The sequence below is a fragment of the Mustela lutreola genome, chromosome 1 (assembly GCF_030435805.1).
Source record: "Mustela lutreola isolate mMusLut2 chromosome 1, mMusLut2.pri, whole genome shotgun sequence".
In the NCBI taxonomy this organism is placed as follows: domain Eukaryota; kingdom Metazoa; phylum Chordata; class Mammalia; order Carnivora; family Mustelidae; genus Mustela; species Mustela lutreola.
Genome location: NC_081290.1, coordinates 175,340,817 through 175,359,582, shown reverse-complemented (window position 1 = coordinate 175,359,582; position 18,766 = coordinate 175,340,817). Strand labels below are relative to the sequence as shown.

The 18,766-nt window shown below is 47.2% G+C and overlaps 1 protein-coding gene across 2 annotated transcripts in view; it reads left to right on the top strand.

The window, feature by feature from the left end:
- The window catches only part of TRPC6 (transient receptor potential cation channel subfamily C member 6), a 113,922-nt gene extending 96,131 nt beyond the window's left edge, over positions 1 to 17,791 (top strand). Inside the window, exons 6-13 of one of the 2 annotated variants that reach the window (XM_059179094.1) lie at positions 1,321 to 1,404; positions 3,258 to 3,522; positions 4,915 to 5,110; positions 5,868 to 6,071; positions 7,806 to 7,880; positions 14,840 to 14,923; positions 16,244 to 16,319; positions 17,115 to 17,791. In XM_059179094.1, the coding sequence (XP_059035077.1) occupies positions 1,321 to 1,404; positions 3,258 to 3,522; positions 4,915 to 5,110; positions 5,868 to 6,071; positions 7,806 to 7,880; positions 14,840 to 14,923; positions 16,244 to 16,319; positions 17,115 to 17,266 (1,136 nt within the window). In that variant the 3' untranslated portion in view covers positions 17,267 to 17,791. Of the gene's footprint in view, positions 1 to 1,320; positions 1,555 to 3,257; positions 3,523 to 4,914; positions 5,111 to 5,867; positions 6,072 to 7,805; positions 7,881 to 14,839; positions 14,924 to 16,243; positions 16,320 to 17,114 lie in introns of both variants that reach the window. The other variant, XM_059179084.1, reaches the window with a different exon arrangement.
- Positions 17,792 to 18,766: the final 975 nt, after the last annotated feature.

The following is an 18,766-nucleotide window of genomic DNA, read 5'->3' as shown; positions in this document are numbered from 1 at the left end:
CTGGAGCGCAGGTGCCTCGAAGGTAGGGGGCGGTAGGGGGGGTGGTGAGGTGGCCCTCGTGGCTTTCAGCGCGGGGACTTAGTGAGGTCACAGCCACCGAGAGGCGGATGAATCTGGAGGTGGGGGAGCACCGCGGCCACCTCCCCACCGAGTGGGCTGAGGGCGGGGACTCGGCCTTGTAGCAGCGGGTCTGGTGGGGGCTTCACTGCACACAGAGGGGCCACGTGGACCGCACCTGGGATGCTGCGTGGCGGCTGCGCTCCAGGGGCGGAGATGAGGCAGGGGAAGCTGAGGAGCAGGTCCGGGTTGTGGGTGCCCTTGGAGCGCTGGTGGGGTTTTCCGGAGAAGATGTCCACGAAATACTGGGAGGCCCAGCACCACATCGCCTGAGAGGAGGAAGCAGAGCCTGATCTGTCGGGAGTTCTTTGGAGATATGACTGGCATTGACCAGATACCACTGAACTAGGACAAGTGTGACATTTCACTGAGCGTTTATGTAAAATAAGAACCGTCCCTCGGACGCGGCCTGTATGTCATCAAGCTAACTGCCCATGTCCCGGCTTTGCGTGTGTGTTGGTATACACGCGGCCCCTAACAGTGCTTGGCACATAGAAATGTATGTTTAATACATTCCTGATAATTACGATTATTAAGCTTTTCGTTAAGAGTCATACATTACTTTTAGGGGCGCCTGAGTGGCTCAAAGTGTCCAGCTTAGATGTTTTTAATTTTCATTTATTTATTTATTTATTTAGATTTTTTTTTTTTTTAAGATTTTATTTATTTATTTGAGAGGGAGAGAGCCTGAGTGGGCTCAAGCTGGGGGAGGGGCAGAGGGAGAAGCAGACTCCCCACCAAGCAGGCAGTCAGCGTATCTCCCCTGCGGGTGCCCCCGAACATCTTTAAATACGATTATATGTGTAGAATCAACGGATTAAAGATCGTTGTTTGATGGGGCCTGGGTGGCTCCGTCGCTGACGCGCCTGACGCTGGACATCAGCTCAGGTCTTGATCTCAAGGTTGTGAGTTCACACCCGAGTTGGGCTGCATGCTGGGTGTGGGGCTACTCAAGTCGTGAAGGAGTGAAGATGGTTGTTAGAGCACTCTCGAGCTCTGTCCGCTCGTCTTCTAGCCATCCGCTGTGATGGCCGGATGGAGACCCGTGGGGACGCGGGAGGCAGGTCGGACGGGTGGCCTGTGGCCCGGTTTTGGAGGGTTTCGAATGGGAGGCTGAGACCGTTCAAACTTATTTTGTTTTATGGAAGAGCTAAGCCTGGACTGAAATTGAATTGGATCTATTTTCACCCCTTTCTAACGCAGGCATGATATGGGCCGAATGTAAAGAGATTTGGACAGAAGGCCCCAAGGAGTACTTGTTTGAGTTGTGGAACATGCTTGACTTTGGTATGTTGGCCATCTTTGCGGCATCGTTCATTGCAAGATTCATGGCATTTTGGCATGCTTCCAAAGCCCAGCGCATCATTGATGCAAATGATACTCTGAAGGACTTGACCAAAGTCACATTGGGAGACAATGTGAAATATTACAATTTGGGTGAGTTTGGAGTGCACAGTCAATGTCAGTTAATAAAAATGCACAGATTTCTGATGAAAGCGAGTCAGTTGGAGTTCGGTCACTACTCAGTTCTCACAGAGTTCCTGGCTTCTTTGGAAGTGTCTGTCTGAAGGAGCGTGCTCTCTCCTGCCTGTCGTCTTCCTCCTGGCTGGATCCCAAGAACCCTGTCGTGTTCTCTCTCGGACCAGTTGATGCTTTGCCATTGCAAATGCCTGTCTTATGTCTTTGTTTTTTTTGTGTGTGTGTGTGTCTTTCCAAGACAGCACACGTGTGAGTATCCCTTCCATTTAAGGCACTAAACTATGCAGCCGCAAGGGACCGGTGGGATCCCCAGATGGCTCCTTGTAAGTCACATGGCTTTGAACTCGAGGGGAAACAAACAGAAAGCTAGGAGGCCAGATCCCAACCTCTAGTGCTGATCAAGTTCAGGGTGGACAAGCTAGTACTGAGCCCCCAGAACGAGGCCGATGCGTCCTTGGGTCTCCAGATAGCGGTGGACAGAGCAGCAGGTGTGAGATGCCTTCACAGAGGAGCGGACGAGAATCTCCGGAACAGGAGGATGGAGCTGAGCTCAGTACGCTCAGTTATCACCTCCCGGGGTAGCAGCCACAGGAAGTGTTCCCTCTCCCCCCAAGAGGAAGGGGAGACAGGGATGGAAACAGATGTGGGGGGTGCTTAGGGGAAGTCCCTCCTTGAAGAACCCTGGGGTAGGGACGATAGATCCCTTTTGAATGCTTGTTTCTAATGCCCGGTAAGAAATCAGTTAACGTTCAGCTGGCATCTCTGTGCGTTTCTTGGCTGTATCATGTGGAAATCTCTTTATCCGTATTTTCTAATGTTTATGTTAACAGTCAACACTTTTTCAATATGCAGAATTTTTAAATGTGACAGCTATCTCTTTATACATTGTACTTAAAGACTTACTATAAAACAGGAAAGTGCTTTGACTAATTTTCTCGTATCCCTTCTTGATTTCATTTCCCAGCAAATAAGCAAATATCATCCTGTTTTTCCTCTTTCTTACACGTTGTTTTGCAGTTTTCTTCATAACGGTTTCATTGGGTTTAATGACCTAATATAATAATGCCAGAAAAATGAAAAAAATGAATACTGGCTATATTTTTATGGGAAAATAGAGTTATTTGAGCAACCATTAAAGATTGTTTCTAGTAGGCTGAGTACCGGCCAGTAGTTTGCAAGCCCTGGATTACATTACAGTGGGATTTTAGTTTAAAGTTAAATAATAAGCACTACCCTTTGTGTAGTGCCAAGTGTGTTCTGAACGCCAAATATATGTTGGTTTATTGAATTTTCAAATAGATGAGAGAGGAAGAATGGGAGTATCTCATTTTAAAGGTGGGAAAATGAAACTAGGAGAACTTAAAGAACCTGGACCAGTTTTACACAAAGACAGAAACACACACAGGAATTTCTGCAGGTACCAAGTCCCCACCTAGTTCGAGCTCTTAACCGCGATGCTATATTTTAATGGAAAATTGCCAGCAAATCAGGAGAATCGTCTTCTTATAATTCAGAAGCTTCAATATGCTCGACCCTTAAAGATCACCTTTCCATCAGATATTTGATTGCTAATGTAAATCTGTTTCTTTAACAGAAAAGAAGTTCCCTAAGTAAACAACTTATGGAAACTCAGGATAACTCTTGTCTTTCCTCTTTCCTAGCCAGGATCAAGTGGGACCCTTCTGATCCTCAAATCATATCTGAAGGTCTTTATGCAATTGCCGTAGTTCTGAGTTTCTCAAGAATAGCTTATATTTTACCAGCCAACGAGAGCTTCGGACCTCTGCAGATCTCGCTGGGGCGAACAGTGAAGGACATCTTCAAGTTCATGGTCATCTTCATCATGGTGTTTGTGGCGTTCATGATCGGGATGTTCAACCTCTACTCGTACTACATTGGGGCAAAGCAAAACGAAGCTTTCACCACGTATGTGATCTCAGACGCACGGGTGGTGGGGACTGTAGATTAACTAAATGTTAGCTCAGCAGGGTACACAGATGTCCCTGGGGTGGTCCCTGATGTTCTGGAAGAGATCTCATCTCATTCTCTTTAGCAGAACGAGAGGATTTTTAAATAAATTGGAAGAATTCAAAAACATAGATACCTGCCTAATACGTAGTCATATTAGCAAGTGTTGTTAGCCCCAGTTACTCTGGTAAATACCTCGCTCACATCATTTTATGATCTGCTTCACAACAAGAAGAAATGGCAGCTCAGACAAGTTAGTAACTCTCTGAACGTTGCAGAGCCGTGAGCCTGCAGAAAAGCTGGGACCTGAGCGCTTGTCCCGGTCTCCAGCCCCAGTGCATGGACCCTGCGCTCTGACTGGTCAGAGACGCCTGGGGACTGGGAAGACGGCCACCTTCCTTACCCACCTTATCACTGAGGAGATCTAGCTTGTCGGTAGTGATGGGAGTACTTTTTTTTTTTTAAGATTTTATTTATTTATTTGACAGAAAGAGCACAAGTAGCAGAGAGGCAGGCAGAGAGAGAGGAGAAGCAGGCTCCCCGCTGAGCAGAAAGCCTGATACGGGGCTCGATCCCAGGATCCTGAGATCATGACCTGAGCTGAAGGCAGAGGCTTAATTGACTGAGCCACCCAGGCACCCTGTGACGGGGGTTTTGACTTAGATTTACCATGGCCGCAAGTGTGTTTTCCTAAAGCACGCTTACAGTCGATTACTGAGGTGTTAGGTCGTCCGTGTTGCAGTGAGAAGCGCTGACTGAAACAGAGTCCAGTGTTAGTCGTAGTCTTCTCAAGTCCAGTTTACCAGAGAATGAAAGCAGCTTGGCTAAGCCGAGGGGCTTCACCGTGGCCAATAGTTACACATAAAGTGTTGACATTCCTACCCAAGACTCGTCAGTGATGTCGGTAATAGTGTCTTTGTTTATACTGTCATATTTTCCTTAAGACATAAACACTATTATTACCTATTTATTGGACATGAGCAGAAGTATCGATAAGCAGGAAATGTAATAGGACTCCAACAAATTGTATTATATTTATCAAATAATACATTTACCGCTTCCATTGCCAAGGCTACGGGTTGCTTCAGTGTTGCTCTCTGTGGTTATGAGGTTATGTTAATAGCATTTTTAAGTGCTTAGTATATGCCAGGTTTGGAGCTGAGAGCTTCATTCCTGCAGCCCTGTGGGAAATGAAAGTTACTCTACCCATTGCACAGAAAGCAGGTTCAGAAAAGGAGAGAATTTTCTCATGAATATCTGCAGATTTACAAAGATGCTACATCCACTCACTCTTACTATGGGATTACCGTCATTCCCACACTGTCCTGCTTTCTCTCCTTATTTCCCCAGAGTGGAGGAGAGCTTTAAGACCCTGTTCTGGGCTATCTTTGGACTTTCTGAAGTGAAGTCGGTGGTCATCAACTACAATCACAAGTTTATTGAAAACATCGGTTATGTTCTCTATGGAGTCTATAATGTCACGATGGTCATTGTTTTGCTCAATATGCTCATTGCAATGATCAACAGTTCATTCCAGGAAATTGAGGTATAATTTCTGCACATCTGTACGCTCTGCGACTACATGTTTTGACTTATTTCAGGTGTTGCCTCAGCAATGGTCATGAAAGCATGTGCTCCTTTTCATTTTTTCTTGCCTGTTTTATGTACTTGTCTGGCCAGTAAGCTAGAAAATTTTAACTCTGAATGGAGAAATGTGTGATTCATTATTTAAAAAAAAACAAAACACCTTAGAAATACTATGTCAGCTTGAATTTATATTTTATTTAAAAAAATTATTGTTTACATTATATGTTTATAAAAAATAAATTATTTTTAAAAATTATTGCTTACAAACACCGCTAGTCTCCAAATCTTTTTTGTAGTAATGTTCAAAATTGACCTCTTCCTGGATTTAGAGTGACAGAATAAATTTTGATTCTAGAAATTTTGGTCAAATCTGTGATCTCCTGCAGAATAAATTCATCAAATTTATGAGCTACTGCAGAACAGAAGAGTGAATGATTTTTCATGGCTTCTTTTAGAATGTAGAATAATACATTTATATCTTTCAGGGTACTTATAAACACATGCACATTTTTAGATCCTTTGTTCTGTAAGTGTGGTAAAATTTCAGACAGGTTTTGGAAAGAGTGTCTGAGTAGAACGTTAGCCTTGAAGACAAGTCTTGGACTGGTCTTTGGGGTTTGGGAGCATCTGCAGGCATTGAGCTCCAGGCTGTTAGAAGAATCTGGGTAATTCTGTTTATGCCTCTTATAGCTGAGCTGTCGTGTGTGTTTGTGTAGGACGATGCTGATGTGGAATGGAAGTTTGCAAGGGCCAAACTTTGGTTTTCCTACTTTGAGGAGGGAAGAACTCTACCTGTTCCGTTCAACCTGGTGCCAAGTCCAAAGTCCCTGTTTTATCTCTTACTAAGACTTAAAAAATGGATTTCTGAGATGTTCCAGGGCCGTAAGAAAGGTTTCCAGGAGGATGCGGAGATGAACAAGGTAATTTGACTTGATTATTTAAAATTACATTTTTAAATGCAGTGATCATTCAAACCGCTGTATTCCATTCCTTTAAAATGAAGTGGTCCATGAGGGCACGTCCGGTCATTCCCCAACTGGCATGGTCCTTTGGCTTGTGTCTGTTCAGCAGGAGCTCATTTCCTACTTACAAGAATGTAGGGGAAATTCGTGAAATGTAACCGTAATAATGAGTTGTCTGTGGTGTGCGCCGTGGCTCTGACCTCAGCCCTACCTCACCTTCAGTTCTCATAGGATGGGGAAGCGGCAGCTGCCCATTTCGACCTGGGGGGATCTGACAGACTCTTAGCTTCTACACTGAAATCCAGAGACCACCTGCTCGCATGCAATATGGGAGACTAGGCTTGGCACTGAGTGGTTCAAAGAGAGAAAGACCACAGGGTAGTCATTGGAACAGCCATCCTGTGGGGCAGTGCGATCTCAAGAAGCCGTGAAAGACATACAGTGCGTAGAAGTGTTTTGGGCACAGGCAGGATGTTGTATGGACGTGTGTATGGGGTGGGGACAGTTGTCTACACCCAGGAGGAGCACTGAAAGAGAGATTTGTTCAGAGGAGAAGGGCCTGCTTGGGGACAGGTTTGCCTAAGGGGTTGTAGGATGGGGAATGGAAGGAACTGGCTGTTCCATCCCCAGAAGGAGGACTGAAGGGGAACAAGGTAAAGGTCTTTGGGTCTCCCGAAAGGTCTCCCATTTTGACTAGGCTGTATACCTGGTCAAATATTTTCTTTTTTGTTGTTTGTTTGGTTTTTGTCTCTTCAAAAACAGGAAGAGAGGCAATGGGCAAATTTGCAAATAGTTCAGTTTTAGTTCTATCTAAAAACAAACTTGTCCTAACAAGATCTATCCAACAGAGGGGGCTGCCTTGTGAGGTAGTGAGTTCCCCGTCATTGCAAGCAATGCTGCAAGGAAATGCTGGGTGACCACTATTAGGAGTTTTTAGATCTTCCTACAGTGAGTGGGCAGTTGAGCCAAATGATTGAGAAAAGAGAAACATTCTAATTTCTTCTCTGTTTTGCTACTCACCTCTTGGGGCTCTCAAGTAAACAGTAGGCTCTCTGAGCTTCAGTTTCTCCATCTGTCCTATGGGAATTCATATCCACATCATAAAGATAAAATCAAATAAATATATGAAAGGGCTTTGAGGATTTTAAAGCCATGTTTAAGAGTACTTATTATTATACTATTGTGAAACTTTTGGAAGACTACCCCATTTACTGTATTCTTCCAGCGTCGAATGTCTAGAACCCAGTGAGCCGGTGGAAGGAACTTCTCTCACTTTACTTTTAAGTGTGGCCTTTACAGGTATAATTAGAACTGCAGCCTGAGGCGCTGGGGGCTCGGTCAGTTGGGTGTCTGACTCTTGCTTGAGATTCTTTCCCTCTCTCTCCCCCTATAAATGTATAAATCTTTAAAAAAAAAAAAAAGAAAAGAAAAGAAAAAGAAAAAGAACTGCAGCCCGCGCGAACCTGTTGTGCAGGTGAAGTCTCCAAGAGCTCACCATCGAGAAGAGCCCACGAGGAGTGCGCTTCTCTTGTTTCTCTTCCTGAACTTTGCTGTAGAATTAGACCGGGTGGCTTTTAAAATATGGAATAAAGAATGTAGTTGGTTTTGTAATTCTCAGTGTAGAATTTGCAGTTGTATTCATTTTACTATCTATTCTTAGTTTCATTACTTTTTTCTGTCTGTTTTTGAAAGAGGAATGAAGAAAAGAAATTTGGGATTTTGGGAAGTCATGAAGACCTTTCAAAATTACCACTGGACAAAAAACAGGTAAGATCACATTGGAAAATACAAAGTCCTGCATCACAGGCTTATGTTTTCAGAGAAAAGGACCCATGTTTAGAAGCAGTTTCAAGAAACAGGTAGCAGTCATGAAAGAAGTTAACTATTTTAATTATGCCTCCAAGAACCTGTTACCGAGAGCCGAACGTGGTTGGGGTGTATTTAAGGCAGACATTAGACGTAGACTTCCGGTACTTGCAGGCAGTGAAATACAGCAGCAGTGACGGAAGGGAGGCAGACAGAGAGGGTGGAGGACCTCACTGGGGACCGAGGGGGACACGAGGGTCCCGCAGCAGCGCAGGTGTCCAGGGCGTACCTGTCGTGGCTGGTCGGGGAATTCAGGGCCTGCGGTCCTCCGTGTGGCTGGTGAGGAGCAGGGTGCCTGCCGGGGCGTGCGCTCTAATGCAACCGTGAGTACACGGGCTTCCTCCTTCTGGCGTGTGTGTAGTAGGGCACACGCACGCCTGTCCCTGAGGGGCATTGCCGACGATGTCATTGGGAGAAGGGTAGGGTACATAGTGAATGGCAGCAGACGGCTGCGTGTCCCTTCCCCTCCAGACCCCACAGGCCTAGGGGCTGTGGGGCTGGTCCGGTGGAGGCTGCGTGGTTCTCCGGGGCTTGCTGTAGTCCCGCGAGGGTGACAGCTTCGTGTGTCCACATCACGGAGCAGACCGGGCCACAGCTCCCCTGTCCCCGCTCAGGAGGGTGCCACGGGCCACCCCGTGGAGACAAATGCCCAGAACCAAGGTCATTGCTTTGTTTTCAAGCTAAGTCCGTGACCTCCCCTGACAAGGCAGGGGCGCCGGAAGTATCGATCTGGCTTCTGTCTAAATACTGGAAGATTGGGACCTCCCCTCACCCCCGCCCCACACAGTAGCTCCTGGTGCTTCCCCGAGCCTCGGTTTCCCCATCTGTCAACCAGGGAGGCCATGGCTGAATGCATCACACTGGCCTGTTGGGAGGAGTCGGCGATGCTTTGTGGAGAGCAGACCCACTTGTGCTGAGCGCTGACACCTCCGTGTGAACAGGTCATCGCACAAACACGGGCAACGTCAAGGGAATCACAACGCCCGTTTTCCTTTATGACAGAAACTATAGTATCTCGGAAATCAAATAACTATTTCTTTGTAATCTCTCCAAAAATGTAGGAAATTAAAATTTATTTTAATCATTTTAATCATCTAAAAATGCACTTTATATCATTTTGTAAAAAAATTTATTTATTTGGGAGAGAGAGAGAGCACGTACATGGGGGTGGGGTGGGTGTGGGAAGAGGGAGAGAGAGAGAGAATCCAAGCAGATCCCAGGCTGAGCACGGAGCCAGACACAGGGCTCAATCCCACAACCCGAGCCCTGGGATTGATCACAACCGAGCCAAAACCAAGAGTTGGACACCCAACCGACTGAGCCACCCAGGCGCCCCGGATTTTATATCTTTTCAAGAAGGATTGGATCACCTCACACTTTCCAATAGCACCTATTTTAATCCTGGATGAGAATAAACTCAGAGCCATACTGAGCCTGTGGTATCTGATCCTAAGTGTGAATCAGCAAAGTGTCAGTTCTCATTCAGCTTCACCATCCAGAGTCCCTTGTGCAATTGTGGAGATGGGCTGCTCATCCCTTCTTTCAAATAGTGTGATCGGCAGACAGCCCCAGTGCCTTCCCACGGGGGCCACACTCTCGGTCCCAGGCATTTGTAGCAGGTGCAGGGCCGTCCTGGGGCCCTGGTCATGCGTAGCACCGTGTTGGCTTGGCTGCCCTTCTCAGTCTTCTTGCCCTCCGCCCTTCCACAGGTGAGCTAATAAGCCTCAGGTTTCGGAAGCTTTTTCTGCCTCTCCTGCCCCTCCTCCCCGTGCTCTCTCGGAGGCGGTATTCCGGATCCATGCCATCCTTCTAACTTGGTCTTGGCGTTTGATTCCTAGAGGCCTGAAGTAACACAACTATGTACTTTACTTTCCCTGGGCGTGTAAGCTTGCGATGAACAGAAATTGGGGCACACCTCCTTTTGCTTGATACGTTAACTGTACTCCTGGGGGAGCGGTTTTTACAGCAGCCATTTGTGTTTCTAACTGTTTTTGCCTGTTGATGCTGAGATGGATCGCTGGGACAGGCTTGGCCCTGATAGGTACTAAGCAAAACTCTCGAGGTTCATTCTTCCTTACTCAGTGTGTGCGGCTTTGCTTTCTTTCCCACTAAAGTCTACATCTAGAACAGTCAGGCTTCCATTCCACTTGGACCTTCTCTCTGACTCCTTGAGGATTAAAGAGGTCAGGCTGCACCAGCACTGTCTTTGCAGCCGTGCAGATGCTCCACGGAATCAGTAGGAAGAGCCACGTGACAACACTGCATCTTTGCTGAGGGCAGCTCTGGAGGCACTGAGTGGGGTCCTTGCGAGCATTAGGGTCTCAGATTCAGTCTGGAAGGGTAGCGTAGTTAAGGTCAGTTCTCTGCCGTTCAGCATGCCTTGCATAAAGCGAAAGTGCCAAATTACTTCCCGAACAAAGGCTCTCTGCAAGCTCCAGGAAAGATCTCGCTCAGCTGGTCGGTGTGAGTGTGGCTCGCATGCCTGACGTGGTGGACCGATGCAGGGCACAGACGCTGCTGCGTCTTCCGTCCGCTTGGCTCTGGGTTGCATGAGATGTGGGCCTTGTTTGTTCGTTATATATCCAGGAACTGTGTCCTTGGGCTTTTCATTAGGTCAGAGTGTGTCTTGTCCATCATCGGATGAAATAATTATGTGACACAGTGGTTCTGGTTCTTTGCTGTCCCTGGGCAGCGTTTCCCATTGACTTTATATAAATTCCCAATCCTCTTCTCTGCGTACATTGATCTAAAATCTCTGGCAGTGAAGCTTGGAAGTGGATATTCTGACAAGACCTTAGCATATTCTAGCACTCATCTGGGTTGGGAATCACAGAACATTTCATCCTGAGTGAGGGACACGTCTGTGGGCAGCAGTGGTCCGCAGACCATCCCCAGAAGAGATCGACTAGATTAACATGCAACATGAAACAGTCCTGAGTCCACATATTGGACACAAGATGGTCCTCCTGTATGACAGAGACGATGTGTATTCTCATAGAGCGCGGACTACATACCAGGTTCTGAATTCTACACACCCTTTTTCTTTAATGACCTCAGGGAGGGAGGGTTTATGATTTCCTTAATTATGCTAATTCTGCATTAGCAAGGTGAAGTTATAGGGCTAAAGGGACTGGCCCAGAGTCTCGTTTCAGACCAACAACAGAGGCAGGGTTTGAAGTCAGATCTGCCGACCCCAGTGTGGAGAAAGCACTGACCGCGGTGCTGTGTCCTTTCTGTGCCCCTGCTGATGGCACAGCGTGTCCAAACCGTCTGGGCTCCTCACTGGCCCCAGGCCGTAGACTAAATGCTAACATCAAGCTAGTTACTGGGAGATGAGTGAGAGGAAGCCCGAGGAGGGCAGGAATGTGGTATAAAAGCGAGGGAGTGTGCGTGTGTCCTGGGAGCAGGGCTTCCACCCACGAGCTCTCCGTCCCCACTCCTGCTGCGTCGTTCCTGTGAGGACTGGCTGCAGACACCCAGATCCCTGAGGGTTCTGACCATTCCCGTGGCCTCCGGAGCCCGCGGAGTTGGCACCTGTCCTGGGTCTGTGCACACCGGCCTGCAGTACCGCGTCTCGCCAGCAGGAGAATCGCGGCTCCCCCACACCTCCAGGGCGTCTCTCCGGGGCTCGATTTCTTTCCTAGAATTGTTGAACGCGTGTTTATTCAACAGCACTCTGTATTAGACACTGATTAGAATCTCCTGTCGTATTTGCGTCCAGTTTCATATTTCAGGTTTAGAGAAGAGCTGGTGCATAAAGCGATCCACATGCATCTGTAACTGTTCAGTGGTAGACCTCTGAACGACACTGGGGGCTCCCAGCCCGGGTGGTCTGACGCCCTGCGACCAGCGCCTCAGGGTGCATTTGTAATCGCTGGGGACGCTGTGGCTGTCGTAGCCAGGGAGGGGAGCTGTTCCTGGCATCTAGTAGGTAGAGTCTGGGGACACCACTCAGAGTTCTACAGGGCACAGCAAACCCCGCAATAAAGAATTATACAGCCCAGAGGGTGAGAAAGGTTGCAGGTGGGATGGTCTGGACTTGGCCGGTGGGGTGCATGCTCTGGGGCGGGGTGGGGGTTGCTGTGTGTTGTGCCGGGGCCGCGTGAATGTGACGTGCCTGTGGTTATGGACACGTCAGCATCTTTGCTCTGGATCGTCCATAATCATGCACGTACTCCGAGGACAGAAGACCACCTTCTGGCCTTGCCGGCCCGGTTACCTCTTACAGCAACCTGTGTAGGGCCCCTGCCTCCTGCCCTCCATTCCTTCTTCATGTTTCCAATGTGTCCTTATGTGTAGCTGAGTGGGCCGTCCTGGTGTGTGAACCTGCATTGTACATGTCTTGTACAGCAAAGGGTCCGGAAAGCCGGTGAACCCGTCGGGGACCCAGGAGCTCTTTTTCCTTCACTTCACCAGCCAGTGGTCTGAGCCCTTGTCCTCTGCCGGGCAGTGCCGGCTCTATGGACCCTGGGATGGTGTAGACAAAAATCCCTCCTTCCATTAGAGCCGAGCAGGCTGTGCACAAGCCAGTGAGTGAAGCAGCTCAGGAGCTCTTTCTCGGGGTGGGCGGGAAGAGCCTCTCTGAGGAGCTTATGTTTGAAGCTAAAATTCAAAGCGTGGGGCAGCACAAACCAGCTGGCTGGGCAAAGGGGGTTTCAGGAACTGGGAACAGCAAACACCCAGGGCCTCGGTGATGGTAACACAAAGTAAATATCCCTGCCACCACCCTGTCCCCCCAGCCCGACCAGAGAAAAGATGATCTCCACAGGCCTGCAGTACTGTGAGCTGCAGGCACTGGGGATGGTGGGCATATTGAGTATGAAGGTCCATACGTTGATCTTCAGAAAAACCCCGAAGAAACATGATTTTTCACTTTCCTATTTCCGCAAACACCTTTTGGTTGTACGAGTGGGCTCCAATGAAAGGGGGAATGATTTGTAATCATAAAGCTGTGTGTTCATGAACAGATTGTAAATAAATAAATTGGAGGCATCGTGCGCAAAGACGGCCCCGTCTGGATCCTGTTCCTCTAGGAACCTGTCCTCATCCTCACGACCGGGGGGGCGGGGGTGGGTGGGAAGTGGGCTTGAATCTAGTCATCACATCTCGTGATGATGCCCTGACAACGTAAGTCATAGTGAAGGCCAGAAGAGTTGTATCATTGTAAAAATAAAGGAGCAACTACATTTAAAAAAATAAAATTAGGGGCGCCTGGGTGGCTCAGTGGGTTGAGCCACTGCCTTCGGCTCAGTTCATGATCTCAGGGTCCTGGGATCGAGTCCTGCATTAGTCTCTCTGCTCAGCAGGGAGCCTGCTTCCCGCTCTCTCTCTGCCTGCCTCTCTGCCTACTTGTGATCTCCCTGTCAAATAAATAAATAGAATCTTTTAATAAATAAATAAAATATTTTTAAAGTAAAATATTAAAAATGAAAACATTACTAAAAATAGAATTGAAGTTTGCATTCATTTCACAAATTCCTCAACCAGTAGGACTTGGAGGAACAGGGGTGTCCCCTGGACCATTCCCTTCCTTGTCAGAGCAAGTGCAGAAAGTTCCAGAATGTCTCCTGCCAGTCCACAGCAGCCTGCGACAGAGCCAGAGTTCACTCTTCAGCTTTGTGCCCAGAGCGCTCTCAGAGAACACATGCTGCCTCTGTTTGCTTAATTTGGCCAATGGTATAATTTTATCCTCATGTTTTATAAAGTAAAAGAATAGGGATGTTTTGCTGACACTTTTGGGGAGGTTGAAAGAGAAGCACGAACAGCTCCGTGAAGAGGCATGCTGTCCACAGAGTGTTTTCAGAATCGCATATTGCGTTTTTCAATTGTTGTAACCCGGCTAGATCATAACCATTTTGTTCTTCATGGATGCCCAGAGTCTATCCCAGGACCTACATGCAGACACTCAGTGCGCACTTGTTCCGTGGGTGGATGTGTGCTGGAGTTCGCTGTGGCCGCGTAAGGCAACTTAGTTATGTAGTGCAACTCAGAGGTCGTTGGGAACGTCAATCATGGCTGTCTTGGAAGATGGTCTTGGAATTTCTTGTCTCCTGGAAAACAGTTGTGCACCCGGAAACAAACAAAAAAAGCAATTTGGGGGACACCTGGGTGGCTCAGTTTGTTAAGCAGCTGCCTTCGGCTCAGGTCATGATCCCAGTGTCATGGGATCAAGTCCCGCATCGGGCTCCTTGCTCGGCAGGGAGCCTGCTTCTCCCTCTGCCTCTGCCTGCCATTCTGTCTGCCTGTGCTCGCTTTCTCTCCCTCTCTCTCTCTGATAAATAAATAAAATCTTAAAAAAAAAAAAAAAGCAATTTGGATCTGCTGTGTTTTGCTCAATTCCCCTACGTATTTCTTTTTAAAACCAGTTTTTCTTTTTAGAAAATGCCCCGAAGAGTTTCTTTAATCAGTCTCTTCGTGTGGTAATATGGCCCTTCACGACCTTTATTACAGATTCCTTTAGATCTTTGTTATTTATCTGTTGAAGCAAAAGGATTTTTTTTGAAAAGGACTGCCACAGGCGATACAATGCAGATCCTCAAGTTCAAATTCAAATTCATTAGTTATGTCTTGGCACCTGAACAAAGTCTTAGCCTGGTGTTAGCCCGGGACGCCCATCCTGCCCACTGCGGGTGTGGGTGCTCTGCTGGTTTGTGCTGGTCTGATGCTCCCTGACCCGTGGGCTCCTGAGGTCACTGCCATGACTTTCCCTCCTGGTCTCTCCTCTGTCAGAGACGTGCCTGTCTCAGAAGACAGACTGTCAAGCCAAATAAATGACAATGTACATATGTAATGAATATAATAAATGCCATCACATCTATTTAAAAGAATAAGAGGAATTTCTTATTCTTTTCAAATTGCAGCTTGGGCATAGTAAGCAATCGAGTGTGCAGAGCTCGGAAGATTTCCAGCTGAACAGCTTCAGCGGCCCTCCCAGGCAGTATCAGGTAAGCAAGATGGTTTGTTAAAGAAAGAAGGCTAGTCGTTTGTAATATTTGAAATCCCAAGCTACGGGATTCTTTACGTGAAAATGACCTATTAGGTTGTTTTTCTCAATATCAAAATAATGCATGAATTTAACGCATACGCACCGGGTGCTGGAGACACGTGAGTAAGTAACCCGGACGAGGCCTTGGCTTGCAGAGCTCTGAGCCTGCGTGTCTACTGCGGACGGTCTGCTCCCACGAAACAGAAGAGAGTGCGACGGAACTCAGACCCCACCACTGACTCTGGGGCGCTACTGCCTTTTGGTGATTTTCTGCCGGGTGACTTAAATGATTTATATGTATGTGCATAATTTTACGTATACTTCAGTATTATTTACGTGTATATGTAACATTATGTAAATGAGTGAATACTTAATGAACAACAGTTTTTCACTTAACAAAACATATTAATTTTAGTGGATTTAAAAAAAAGTGGTACTACTATGAACATTCTTGTCTATGCATCTAATTATATCCTTAGAATAAGTTTTTCTCTTTTAAGATTTTATTTAGTTGAGAGATAGAGAGAGAGATCATGAGCAGGGGGAGGGGCAGAGGGAGAGGAGGAAGCAGCGTCCCACTGAGCTGGGAGCCCGATGCTGGACTCGATCCTAGGACACCGGGATCAGGACCCGCGCCAAAGGCAGATGCCCAACCGACAGAACCCTGCTAGAATGAGTTTTTGGAAGTGTATTTTACTGTCCAGCATTTAATGTGGGGTTTAGAGAGTAAGATTTGCCTTAACCACATGTCCGCCCGGGTCTCGTGTGCCCGGCCCTGAGCCTGGTCCTCTTCCTGAGCCGTGTAGCCTACATGCAATGTCCTCAAGAAGCTTGTTACGGTGAAACTAGCCATTCATGGATTACCAGCAAGTACAAATTCTGTTTCTCGGTAAGGGAGGTCAAAAAATGTAAACAAGCATGCGTTGGCTTCATCTCTGGTTCCCACATGCAACATGAACCGCACCTTGAGCCTCTCCCGCGGAACGGCTGTGTGTTTCTGTGACGCTTTGCAACCGAAGCACGAGGAGCCCCGCGCAGGAGCGGGTGTGCTGGGAAGCTCTTGTTTCCTCAAGAAGTGACCGGAGTCGTTCCCTCTGGGGACGTGGCCTTCGCTCTGGTGATCTGGTGACAGCGTGTGTTCTCTGCCAGACAGATCACCCGAGCCTTCGTTAGCCATCCCTTCTGAAGTCCTTAGGAAGGACAGACTCAGACACGTCTTCCAAGTGAGAGACGTGGCACAAACAGGAAACTGAGGTGGATTTCTCCTCTCTTGGTCTAGAAAATTATGAAGAGGCTCATTAAAAGATACGTGCTACAAGCCCAGGTCGATAAGGAGAGTGACGAAGTGAACGAAGGTGAGTGGAACGGGGACCAGCGGTGGTGCGGGGTGGAGGCTGAGCCACAGGGGGCCGCAGGGAAGGGCTGGGCGGGGGCGGGGGTGGCTCCGGGGGAGGGAGGATGGCTCCCCCGGATCATCTGTGCACGGACTACAGGGGCGTGGGCTCGTTCTCCGCAGTTAGGGCAGATGGCCCTTGCTGTGTGAGTAAGTCCTGCTTCTGGGGGTGCTGGGAGGGAGGAGGAAGGGGTTGGGAAAAGCAGAAGGCTGTTGACCCCAACTCCTGCCAACACCTGCCACCAATGCCTCCTTTTTATTTTAGGACATTTGTTACAATTCTTTCTCTATCGTCTCTTTTTGTTTAATTTTTTTTTTTCAGTGTAACAGAATTCATTGTTTCTGCACCACACCCAGTGCTCCATGCAATCTGTGCCCTCTCCAATACCCACCACCTGGTCCCCCGACCTCCCACCCCCCGCCCCTTCAAAATCCTCAGATAGTTTCTCAGAATCCACAGTCTCTCATGGTTCGTCTCCTGCTCTGATTTCCCTCAGCTCGCTTCTCCTCTCCATCTCCCCCTGTCCTCTATGTTACTCCTTATGCTCCACAAGTAAGTGAAACCGTATGATAGTCTTTTCATTCACCAAAAGCTTAGGTGAGAAAACAGAAACCTGCCCCATTAGGAAGTTTTTCTCTCTGAAAAGGTTCCGACGACAGATGTCTGTGGAAGGACTGCTTTCCGTCTCCCCCAGTAACCCTCGTTCCTTCGCCTCTGCAATTACCATTAACCCACTGTCGTTTTTGTTTTTCAAAGGGGAACTGAAGGAAATTAAGCAGGACATCTCAAGCCTCCGCTATGAACTCCTTGAAGAAAAGACTCAGAATTCAGAAGACCTAGCAGAACTTATTAGAAAACTTGAGGAGAAATTATCAATGGAACCAAATCAAGAGGAAAGCAATAGATAATGGAAAGTCATCCTTTAAAAATCATATTTATTTGTCCTCTTGAAGCCATATTATTTTCCAATTTATTTTTTTAAGTGCCAGTGTGAACACCTTTTAAACAAGAAAATGTCCAAAGATAACTTGGATCATCCAATTATCCAAAACCCCAATATTTAATATTTTTGGTGATTGAATTTCATTGTTCAGGCTGAAGTTTGCAGATTATGATGAAAACTGTGCCCAGTGCTTGATGCTTGTTTATATTAACTGCTTTCTGGGGTATAACTATTGTGATGATGTGATTCTGTGTTGTGTCTGCTTGGGGACACTTCCCATACAGCATTTCTCCTGAAGGTGGTTTCAGGTAACTTCTTGCCTGCTTTATGGGTCCCCTGATGGTGACTTCCAGCCCTGAAACCTGAGGAAGGATATCTGTGGGTATTTGGAGAATGCTGTTGAATCGTCTACTCTGCTTGTCCCCCACAGAATGTGACTGGTAATATCTGTGCAAAATGCGATTAAATCTTTCCTGAGCTTTTGGATTCATCTCACTGGAAATGTTACACTTAACAGTGAAAAAGTGCTTCCTCTACTGAGCCCTGGGAACATGGTTTAGTATGTGTGTGTGTGTGTGCGCGCGCGCGCGCCAATGTGTGTGCGTGCCAGTGTGCATGTGTGTATGTGCCAGTGTGCGTGTCCCTGTGTGCATGTGTGTACGTGTGCCAGTGTGTACGTGTGTGCACACACGTGTGTGCATGTGTGGGCACGTGCTTGTGCCTGTGTGCACACGCACTAGTGCATATGAAATCCTTGTCCCATTTTCTTTTGCATCAAATACAGACCCTTGGAACCTCTTTGTCTTAGGTTTCTTACTGTGATGGAAAGATTTTGGCCCCGTAAGCACCCTTTATTAGAGACATAGCAAAGTCACAGATGACTGCAGTGATTCGGCCCAGTGATAGCAGAGTCCGGTGCCATTTCTGAGGTTATTTGCAGGGGGATTCCCACCTTTGGCCTCGGGTATAAAGGGAAAAAAGTGTTGAGGGAACTTGTCAGTACTTCCCTGTCGCTCTCAGTGCATTCCCGTCCTGCCGAAGTACACCACACGGGAAACTGCATTGGTGGGTTCGTTCTTACCGAAGACTGGAGGCGACATCTACAACAGTGGAAAGACAAATGAACGTTCCAACTCGCCAACATTTAAAGGATGCTGGGCAGTAACGGGAAGTGTTGCTTTAGAATCGGTAAAGGAGGCTTTGAATGCAAATTTTTAACTTCATTCTGGAGAGAAAATGGTCGCAAAAGTCTATTAACCCCAACTTTGGCTTAATTTAAATCAGAAAAGTTTTATGTAACCAGATCCAAAAATACATCTGAAATTTTACATTCAGTGATTTTGTACTTGTGGGTATTATTTATAGAGAAGCTATTTGGTAATAGAGAAAAGGTGAGCTTTCAGATATTTTATGACAATTTTGGAATCAGAAGTTCTAAAAACCAATCTAGTACCAAGGCACTACC